Raw genomic sequence first — 11,601 nt, 5'->3', positions numbered from 1 at the left:
CATATACTCATTTGCATAGCAAATTTAAAGGGTGCACTGAAACAGTAACCAATTAATAAGAGTACATGTCATTTTTACAATCAGAATAACATTCAAATTGCCCAAATAAAATGTTTTCTATTTGAAAACAGTTACGTGTATAAAAACAAAACAAAGCCTTGGGGATCTGAATGACGATTAGTGACAAACCATTAGAACCATGACTGATGTCACTCTTTGAAGGCAGCAGGACGTGTGGCAGTCATTCCTTTATAACTTCTAGGACCTTGTAAACACTGTTGTGAAATACGGTGGTGAAGTGAGGCTTGGACTCCTTCACTAAGAGGTTACATAAGGGAGTTTTCCCAGCATTGGCAGGATCTTCCACGTCCCAAATTTCTGGCATACTGCAACCAGGCCTAAAGAAATGAATATGCACATTTTAATCAATGCACATTACATAATCGCAGAAAAAGCACAGCACACTTTTTCTATCCTGATTCACTCCATTTTTCCAATTCTATAAAATTCTTCTAAGTCCTTTGATAGTTATGCATCTTTTTGTAAGCCGTCATAACTCCTATTTAGGACAAGGTCAACGAAGCAAAGGCGACTGATTATAAAGAAAGAAACAGACCTGCAGGGGACATGCACTCGGGCTAGAGTAAGAGAGCACACACGTACATCCCTCAGCGGCGCGTCAGGAGCACAGCACTGGGCAATGCCTTTCACACTCTCTTAGTTTTCATTTTTGTAAAATGGAGGGGAAAAACATGGCACAGATTTGTTGTGAGAAGTAAGAGATCAGGTATCTATTTATTTTTATATTTTTAATTTTTTTGGTGGTACTGGGGTTCCTGGAAACCCTTTTACTTCCAGGCTACACTCCCAGACCTATTTTATTTTTAATATTTTTATTTGGAAACAGGGTCTCTTAAGCCAGCGCTGCTGGCTTTGAACCTGTGCCATCCTCCCGTCTCCGCCTCCCAAGTGCGGGGATTACAAGCGTGCACCACCACGGTCAGCTGAGGGATCAGGTATCTAACACCATACCCAGTACATAAAAAATACACTGAGTTTGAAATTATAATCGGCAAATATGCTTAGTTTATGAGGAAACTGCATTAAATATATTTTATAATGAATCAACTGAAGAAAATCTGGTATTATTAAGCTTAGCTAAATGTAAAACTAAATCTTAAAAAAAAAAAGCTTTTTAAATAAAAAATGCAATGGAAATTGGTACCAGGATATTTGCCTAACTAAACCCTTCAAAAAATAACTATAACATTTTGTGTGTGTGTGTGTGTGTGTGTGTGTGTGTGTGTGTGTGTGTGTGTAATTTTTTTTTATGGGTCTGGGAATGGAACCCAGGGGGATTTGACCTCTGAGCTACACTCCCAGTCCTATTTTTTATTCTTTATTATTTTGAAACAGGGTCTCACTGAGTTGCAAGGGGCCTAAGTAGCTGAGGCTGTCCGTGAACCACAATCTTCTGGTCTCAACCTACCAAATGGTGGGCTTACAAGCGTGTGCCACCACACTCGGCTGTTACACTTATTTTAAATCAAGAACAGTTTTATAGGCATAACTGCTCTGTTCAATAAAGTTCAGACTTTCTTATTTTGTTTTTGAGAAATATATGAAAATTATTCAGAACTGACCATCGCTTTGTCACCATAGCCTCACTTATCTTTGTAATAAAGCAAAACGTTTCCAGCAAGTCCCTTTCATGCTTAGCAGCGGTCCCACCCTGCTTCCCACGGTGCATCAGGGCAATGTGCTCTCCCTTTTATTTAAATAGCAGCTTTAATTTTAGTGATCAGTCACTATAAGAGTATCAAAATAAAGACCTACACAAAGTAAAATAGTGAAAGTCTCTGTCATCTTCAGTATCAGTTTTCAGAAGTAACGTCTATAAACATCCAGCATATATCCTGCTAGTCCTTTTTGTCATCTGTGCACGTGCGTGTGCATACACACACACACACACACACACACACACACACACACACACACACACACACGGTTGTTTTTTATAAAAATGGGTTTATTTGGGAACTCAAAACAATAAAATGTGGTCATTTTCCACATCTTAGTACACAAAGACCTACTTTTTTCTTCTTAAAGGTTGTTTAATAGCCAAGTGTGGTGACACAGGGTTGTAATCCCAGTTCTCAAGAGGCTTAAGGCAGGAGGATTGAAGGTTCGAGGCCAAGCTCAGCAACTTAGGGAGGCCCTTGGCAACTTAGTGAGACCCTATTTCAAAATGGAAAAAAAAAAAAAAAAAGCTAACGTAAGGCTGAGGGTGTAGCTCAAAGGCAGAATGCCCCTGGGTTCAATCCTCAGTACCAACCAACCAACTTGTTAAACTGTATTATTTAACCTCTCCTTTATGAGTAGATATTTTCATTGTTTTCCATTTTTAGCTATAAAAATGCTGTTATCAACATCTTTTGTGCGTATCTCCCTTCTACAAATCAAACATGTAGAAGCAACATTATCATTCTGTCAAAGGACAACACAATGTCTCACTCTGCTTCCCGCAGATGAACTCCCAGAGGTTTCACTAACGTGGTTCCCAGAAGAGAAATTCAGTGCAAACTGCTTTCCGTGTCTGCACTGACCCTGGGCCCCACTGACCTTACACACCTACAATAATGTGGCTGGGCCTGGGTTTCCATCTTTCAATTTTCTCTAGCATGTAAAACCAAACTCTTACAACACGGAGTGGTCAGAGGTGGCAGACAGTGAGATACACAGGAAGTACAACACTGCCCTGAGTTTTCCAGAAAAGGTAAACAGCCACCTTTGGGAGCTCTGTAAATAGAGAATGTATGCAAATGCTCTTGAGTCCTTATCAATACTGTACCCTCCAGTGCTCATCTGAGGTTGCTAAGGTCTCCACAGACTGGCCAGCCATACTTTTAATATCATTAGTGATGCTGGACAAAGTGGTGCACTCCTCTGTCCCAGCTATCCCCTGGAGGTTGAGGCAGGAGGCCTGCTTAAGCCTAGGCATTTGTGGCCAGCCAGGGCCACAAAAGCAATATGAAAATGACAAAAAGTATTAGTGAGAATCTGAATGACTATCTTCTGAACACCTGCATTGAAATTTCATGTCAACTGTATTACTGGAATTGAGGCAGTATCAAAGAGATACACTAGGTAGACAGCAGACAAAAAGGGAAGCGTGACTTTAATATAAAAGCCTTGTGTGGAAGTTCCTATATCTTCTCCTCATAACTCTAGAGTCAGGCCTATCATCCCCAAATTTCTGGGAAATGAACAAGTTTTCCCTCATTTACTTGCAGAAATTGCCTTGAGCACTATCAGTTATCTCTCCAACGAGTAGTTTCAGCAGGACAGATATCTACTGATCGGAAAACAGAGAGCACAGCAAGGATCCAGAGTGTGACCAGATCACCAGACTGGAAATCCACTCACTTGTGGTAATCATTACCCTAATGAACTGTTAACTATCTTATCAGTGAATAAGAGTTTAAGCAAAGGAGCTATCTGCTCATCGGAAAATGAAGATCATGTCAGAATCTAGAAGATGACCACACCACCATAAAATAATCTTGGGGCCTCCCTCTTAGGAGCCCTGCCATGCATCCCTTTATCAAGCATCTCTGGTAGGGGATGCTATGTTTCCCTCATGTGTAGAAATGGGGACCAGCCAGGCCTGGTTCAGTTCTTCTGAGCCCCCTATTCTGCTCAGACTGCAGGCAAGTGGGTCGGTTTCTATTCTGTAGAGTGGGGTGCAAGGGTGGTGGGAGGATTGGCCTTTGGCTTTTGCAGGAGAGCTTCCCTTCTCTCACTGAGCCACAAATAGCAAGAGCCCACGAATCTCTCTAGCAAGCACAGGAAGAGAGGAGAGATAAGGGGAAAGAAACAGAAAAGAACATGTGCATATATGAATATATCAGTATGAATCTCACTACCATGTACTATTACAATGCACCATTAAAAAACTATTATGAAGGAAATATAAACCCCCAAAGCATATCTCTTGCTCTGGAGGTGGCCCGTGTTCTCCCTTGAATGTGTACTCTGGCTTCCCAAACGCAGCTCCGCATCTCTGACTGGCATGTGCTGAAGCTGCTCTCCACAGCCAGAGAGCCCACTGGCCCTGACTTGAGTTCCCCTCCCTCTCACTGGGAGCTCACTTCGTGGATCATCTCTTCTCTCATGACAGAATTAATGGAAAAGGCAGAGAACTGAGAATGAAAGAGCAGCAAATTAAAAATCCATCTACTGTCTGCATTTGAGTATATCTTAGTACTTGTATCTGAATCCAGAGTGTGATGTATTTAAGGATGTACCAAGCCACTCAACTAGGCCACCAGCAAGTAGACACCGAGTGCTCACATACTAAGCACAAGAGAAACATTAGTCCCTCTTGCCTTTCCTCTCCTGAGCTCCCCATTTACTCCCCCTGTTCGGATATATTTTATGTTCCAGTTACTTATAGGTGTGTTGGGCTGGCAGAACTAATGGAGAGCAAAGGCCTTAACAATAAAGAAATTCTCAAATCTGGTAGAAAGCTGTCCTTCCTACTGTGTTACCAACTGAGAAAAATACCTATCCCTCTTCCTTTTCCTCTCCTCTCTGAGTGTCCCATTTGCTTCCTAGTCAGAACAGAAAGCATAGTTTCTGTAATGTTTCAGGTGGAAGCAGAGGGGACCTACCCAGGATTTTCTGAAAGCATGTAGAGTCCGGCTGAAATCTCGTAGTACTTGGACAGTGTTAGTGGGTGGGGAAGTAAGTGAGAAAGTCCTCTGGACGCCCACTGGAAGCCCTGCAACTAGACACTGCGATAGCAAGTCCAGGTTCAGAAAAGAACACCCAGCGTAATCCCCTCCCCAGACAGCATTCCCAGTGCTCATAAGTGGTCTCAAGTTAGTTCAATGGCTGTTGGTTTTGCTTACTGTACAACATTTACTTCCATAGCTCCTAAATTGTCCTTTATATCCCTTCTTGTGTACATAAAAGTGCTTTCCTATCAAAATATGAAATTGGAGGAAGATGGCGGTGACAGGGATGCAGCACATCTCAGTAGCTGTAACAAATGAAAATCTCAAAAATCAACTACAGAGAAGGCAGCTCCCTGACAAGAAAAAAAAGCAGCGAAGATATTTATGAATGAAAACACAAAAAAGGGAAACACAGCAGAAGAATATCCATTACTCAGATCGTGAGAGCCACAACAGAAAGCCCAAGCACGCGACTGACCTGGTGTGGCAGCTAGCACCATCTTGGGCCGCTGGTCCAAACTGTGAGTTCTGGCTCTGCTTCTCCAAGAAATTCTGGCAAGTAAGCCAAGAACTTGAAGTGCAAAAAGTGGCAGCAGAGCTCCAACATCTTAAGTGACCGGCACCAGGCTGCAGGAATGAAGATGCAAGAGCCTGTGCTCACCAGAGGCTGACACCGCAGTGGCGCACCGTGCCCTCCAGGGATCTGGGCCTGCATGACTAAGTTAACCGCATTCCGCAGCAGAAGACCGCGCAGAGCAGCTGCAGGGACCGTGGTGGGCTAAGATCACCTACAGACACAGGAGAGGCCCATAGGGCCCACGGCGCGGTACTGGCACAGGGCCACAGGGGTTGCTCTGAGATTACACTGGACACCCTCCGCCGGTGCAGGTAGGGAGGTGCAGGCCCAGGGATAGAAGGCACAGTGCCAAGGGCCTGAAAGCACAGAACCCAGAGCCAGAAGGCACAGAGCCGAGGACCTGAAAGCACAAGGCACATGCCCAGAAAGCTGAGAGCTGAAGCCGTGAAAGCATAGATCACAGGACCAGAGATCTCAGAGCACAGGGCGGAGAGCTTGGAGCCGAGGGCCAGACAGCGCAGAGCCCAGGGTTGGAGAGCATGGAACCCAGGGCCAGAGAGTGCAGAGCCCAGGGCTGGAAAGTGCAGAGCCTAGGGTCAGAAAATGCAGAACTCTAAGCCTACACAGAACTCATTTACAGAGACACCCACTGTCCTGACACCTGAACACAAGGCGGTCAGAGGCGAGAGAGAGCCACAAACACTTATAAAATGGGTCCAAAAGCTGACAATAGGTTACAGAGAAAATGAGAGATATTTGAACATACTTCAGAACCTACTACAGTGAACAGACATTATTTGGGCCCTGTATATGTAAATTAACAGTACTGACTTTTTTGTTTATTTTTTATCTTTAATTTATTCTTATAATTGTTAGTTTTTTTTTTGCTTGTATTGTTACTATATAATTTTTGTTCGTTCCATCCCCCATTCCTTTTACACGCTTTCTCCCTCTATTCTATCTACTCTCCTCTCAAAACCTTTCCCCCCCTTATTGTACTTCAACTACAAGACTCTTACTATGTCACCATCTCTACCTTCTTATACTTAAATTCTTACTCAACCTAAACATTTCTCTACCTTACTCCTGTAACCATCGCCCCAGCTCTTCCCTCCTCCCCTAAAACTCACCATTGAAAACACACGACTTACCCGTGCATGAACCTGCTGACATCTCCAAATCCCTACTGCTAAGATTGGATCAGACGGATTATACAGACACTCACATAAAAAGAAAGAATATGCTAATACAACAGAAACACAAATCCTAGAATTCTGAAAATATGAGAACAAGGAAAGTGAGGAAATAGGGAAATTATGAATTCTGTCCTACGAGCAATGAAAGAAGAATTCCTAATCCTGATCTTCAGTATGAAAAAAGGCCTCACAGTAAGTATAGAAAAAATGAAAGAGAAAATTGAGACATTAAAAAAGAATCAAAAAGAGGTCTGGAATGAAAAAGTCAATATATGAAGTGAAGACAGCAATAGAAAAAAAATACTAGATTAGATGAAATAGAAAACAGAATATCACTGTTAGAAGACAGTTCATTCAAAACCGAAAGGACTGTCAACAGTATAGAGAAGACATTATATCAGAAGAACCTAAACATCCAATACCTATGGTACAATATGAAATGTCCTAACTTACAGATAAAAGGCATTAAAGAAGGGACAGAGGCACAGACCAAGGATATCTGTCATCTCTTCAGAGAAATAATTTCAGAAAATTTTCCAAACATGCAAAGAGACTTGGACATACACATTCAAGAGACATAAAGAACATAATTAAGATCAAACAAGGACCTTCCCATGCCATGCAATATTCAAAATGACAAACACAGAGTAAGGAAAGAATCATAAAAGCAGTGAGAACTAAAGAATAAGTAACATTCAGGGAAAAAACGATAAAAGTCACTCCAGACTTTACAACCCAAGTCATGAATGCCAGGAGAGACTGGTATGCAATTCAGACCTTGGAAGAAAATAATTTCCAACCAAAACTGCATATCCAACAAAGTTATTCAAAACTGATGGAGAAATAAAGTGTTTCAAGATAAGCAGAATCTCAAAAAAATCATAAATACTAAGCCAGAGAAAATACTTAAAGAAATAAACCATAAAGAAGAAAAAAGAGCCGGGCGTGGTGGCGCACGCTTGTAATCCCTGTTCTTGTGAGGCAGAGACAGAAGGATTGTGCAGGTTCGAAGCCAGCCACGTTGGCTTAAGAGACCCTGTTTCCAAATAAAAAAATATAAAATAGGTCTGGGAGTGTAGCCTGGAGGTAGAAGGGCTTCCAGGAACCCCAGTACCACTAAAATAAAAAAAAAAAGAGGAAAAAAACAAATTTCAAAATCAGAGAAGAAGAGATGAATTTGATCAGTGGGGCAACTAAGCAAAGAAGAAATAACATTATATGAAACAGAACATACAAGACAAAATGACCAGAAACAAAAATCATATCTAAATAATAACAATGAACATCAAAGGATTTAACACACCAATTAAAACACAGACTGGGGCCGGGCGTGGTGGCGCACGCTTGTCATCCCCGCACTTGGGAGGCAGAGACAGGAGGATCGCGCAGGTTCGAAGCTAGCCCCGCGCGCTGGCTTAGGAGACCCTGTTTCCAAATAAAAATGCAAAAATAGGTCTGGGAGTGTAGCCCGGAGGTAGAAGGGCTTCCAGGAACCCCAGTACCACAAAAAAAAAAAAAAAAAAACACAGACTGGGGCCGGGCGTGGGGGCACACGTTTGTAATCCCCACGCTTGCGAGGCAGAGACTGGAGGATTGTGTAGGTTTGAAGCTAGCCTCACTGGTTTAAAAGACCCTGTTTCCAAATAAAAAAGAAAATTGGGAATGGATATGATCTGGCTATATCATCCTGGGTATCTTTCCAAAGGAGTTGAAATCAGAGAACTACAGTAACATATGCATGCCCATGTTCATAGCAGCACAATTTGCAATAGCCTAAATATGGAACCAACCTAGGTCTTCGCCAACAGATGAATGGACTGCAAAATTATGGGAAATACACACAATGGAATTTTACTCAGCAATAAAGAAGAACAAAATCATGTCATTCTCAAGAATGATGGAAAGACCTGGAGAACATAATGTTACGTGAGATTAGCCAAGCACAGAAAGAGAAGTGACATATATTTTCTCTAATATGCACAAGAACTCCATATAATGGAGGGGAACCTTATCAAAGCCAGAAAGGAGGGGTAGGGGAGGAAGAAGGCTCAGGTTAATCAATGAAAAAGATACATTCAAATACGTGTACACATGTGACTATAACATCGCTAACCTGGACACTCAGTATTGGGAGGGACGGATAAGGGGAAGCGGGGTGGGGGGCACTAAGTACTATGTGAAGATATGCCAATGTCAATATGATCTACATGATGTGAGACTATAGTGCACCAACAAAAAAAAAGAATATAACATCACTAAGTTATATAAATACAAGGAACTCTACCAATACTCTAGAATGCAAAGCTTCTGCAATCTGCATATATTCACACACAAGGCTAATGAAAGGGTCTAATGAAAACCTTAAATCGAGGTTCACTGCTAGCTTAAACAAAATAAGGATATGAAAATGACTTTTATGTTCTAGTAACCTACAGGTTCTCAGGAGAGTGAAGCCAAAGAAATGAAGAAGATTCTAATTCTGTACAAAGTTCTGTCAAGAAACTAAGTTCTTCCTATTGTAAATGTCAACCCACCACTGATTTATTATAATGTCCTCATAACCATGGTATGAGAAATCCTTATACCTTTTCTCCCCCTAAATTTATAGAACAAAGTTAATTAAATATGAGTATTTCAACTCCATATGTATTGATATCTTAAGTACTTAAAGCATTTTCTAAATTATAAGGACAATAACATTTTCTGTAAATCCTAATTAAATTCAAGTTACCTAGCACATATTCATAAAAAGCAGTTAGCAATTCTTTTACTTCCCCTTTCGCACAGCTACGCAGATAATATTTTACAGAAGTAACTGCACACCATTTTGTCTCAATGTCCTTGTGCATCACTGAAATATATGTTGGACAAGTATAATTAGCCACAGATAATATTGAGAATCTTTAAAATAATAGTGTTCCACTATATATTATCTATGTAGCTTTGCCAAAAGGGAAATAAAAGAAATTTCCAGTGAAGCTGCTCATGTACTGGACTCCTCAAGAGTAGAGACTTTGGTTCTTGGTAGCAGTGAATGTCCTCTGCTGTCTAGTCCTGAAGGTGCAGAATCTCTACATGATCACCTTCAGAATTCACATTTGCTTTTAGGACCTCACCGATGCTTACAGCTATACTCTGCTTAGAGAACTTCTTTGTGGAAATGAAAATTTTTTGAATCATAAACCCATGAGAATGTGGGTTACAGTTAATATGTCCCCACTAAATGTGATATGAAACGGCAGGAAAAGAAGGTACATTATTGGCCAGAGCCACTGTACAGAGCAGAGATACGGTGTAGGCTCAGAAGCCCTGGTTCTGCTGCTTGAACCACTTGAATACAATAAGATACATTTACTACAAAAACTACATGATTTGGTTTCAGACTCTGGAAGTCTTTTGGAGGAAAATACATCCACCTTTAAGCAAAAGTTTCTTTAAATGTCAAAAGTAAAATTAAACACTTGGGGAGATTATCAGTAAGTGTCAATATAATCATTTTAAGACATAGTATACACACACATTATTATAAAGACACAGATACTTTTTTATTTGTTTGCAGTACTAGGGATTAAACTCAGGGGCATTCTACCTCCAAGCTACACCTCCAGCTCTATTATTTTATGTATTTTTTTATTTTAAAAAGGGGTTCACTAAATTGCTGAAGGTCTCACTAAATATATGAGGCGGACCTTGATCCTGTGATCCTCCTATTTCAGCCTCCCAAGTACTGGTATTACAAGTGTGTGCCTACCATGCTCAGCTAGATACAGATATTTATAATGGCTAGGAAATAAAAAAAAGAAAACTTCAAATCATTATCTAAAAAGCTTTTCCACTTATACTTTGCAAAAAATTTTATATAATTATTTTATTTTACTCATACCATCAGCAAATTGCTTGCCACAAGCCTAAATTAAACTCCCATGTTTTAGGGTCACAAAGTACTAACTGTGCTGACTACTCACCTGGATCTTCTTACACACCATGACTCTTCTAGAATGTAGTAATTCACTTTTAACTTTATCAATTCTCGCTTCACTTCTTCAGCTGCTTTCCGACTATACATTGAGTATACTATTTTTGTTCTGGCTCTTTAAAGAAAAACAAAGGGGCAGAGATTATTCAGGATTAAAAGGTTAAAAACTGACATTATTTGGCAAGAAAGCATGGTCAGACTAGGAATTCCGACCAAGGCGCAATGGCGACGGCAAAAGCACAAGAGCCTCAGAGAAGAGGTACAGCTTCCGCTCGTGACAACGTTTCCAGACACACCAGCTCTTTCTGTTTGTCCACTTGTTTGTTCCTCACCACGTACGGTCTGTAAGAGTAAGGGACCCTGTGTGTGGATTAGGAATGACCAACAACAAACACAATCTCAGAACTGGGATTCTGAAGCGACCAAAGTCCCAAACTTTGATATCAACAATACTCTCAGCATTATTGGTCTTCCATTTGACTTCTAGATTTAAGAAAAAATAAACTTATTGACAAAATTGCTCTGAAAATGAGCTTATTGAAATTGATTTTTGATAAAATTATTTTTATTTGTAAAATATACATTCTGCTGTTATGCAAAATAATATACTAATAGGATTTACCTCATCGTTTAGGAAATAGTTTACCTACCCTAGAAATTGCATCAAAATTAAATCTACTAACTCTTCTAAAGGAACACAATGCTATAATTTATGAAAAAAACATAGGTTTCAAAAAACAAAGACGGACACTCAATTTCATTCTAGAAGGCTATATTGGTTAAAAGTCCTTTCAGTGGGAATGTATTTCAACTGACCCTTCAGAGTTCAAGAAAAAGAGTCTAGAAGAGAAAATCCTTAATAAACCTGGGAACTAACGAATCTTTGGGGAAACTGCAGGTGATGATGACTAATGACCGAACATTGTGAAGTCCTGTTATGCTGCGGATGGTTGGTCTGGCATCACTTAACCCCAGAGCCTAACGGTCTTGTTTCTGGCTCATCAGTCTCTTATTAGCACCCCACTCTGGAAATCCCAGTTCACCGTATCCTTGAAACACACTTCATCTTTCTGGTTTCCTTATTTACTATTTGTATAAAAAAACCCGTTTTTC

The 11,601-nt window shown here is 40.6% G+C and overlaps 1 protein-coding gene across 1 annotated transcript in view; it reads right to left on the bottom strand.

Annotated features, from left to right (window-relative positions):
* Nucleotides 1–241: 241 nt before the first annotated feature.
* DPY19L1 (dpy-19 like C-mannosyltransferase 1) overlaps nucleotides 242–11,601 on the bottom strand; it is a gene marked incomplete at both ends in the record, with an annotated part of 112,084 nt that continues 100,724 nt past the window's right edge. The window contains 2 exons of the mRNA XM_080701001.1: nucleotides 242–398; nucleotides 10,478–10,597. Of these exons, the coding sequence (XP_080557127.1) occupies nucleotides 242–398; nucleotides 10,478–10,597 (277 nt within the window). The remainder of the gene's footprint in view (nucleotides 399–10,477; nucleotides 10,598–11,601) is intronic.

The sequence above is a fragment of the Muscardinus avellanarius genome (genome assembly GCF_963383645.1).
Source record: "Muscardinus avellanarius genome assembly, chromosome: 9".
Taxonomy (NCBI): domain Eukaryota; kingdom Metazoa; phylum Chordata; class Mammalia; order Rodentia; family Gliridae; genus Muscardinus; species Muscardinus avellanarius.
The sequence above is the reverse complement of the archived record's forward strand: the minus strand, read 5'-3'. Positions and strand labels throughout refer to the sequence as shown.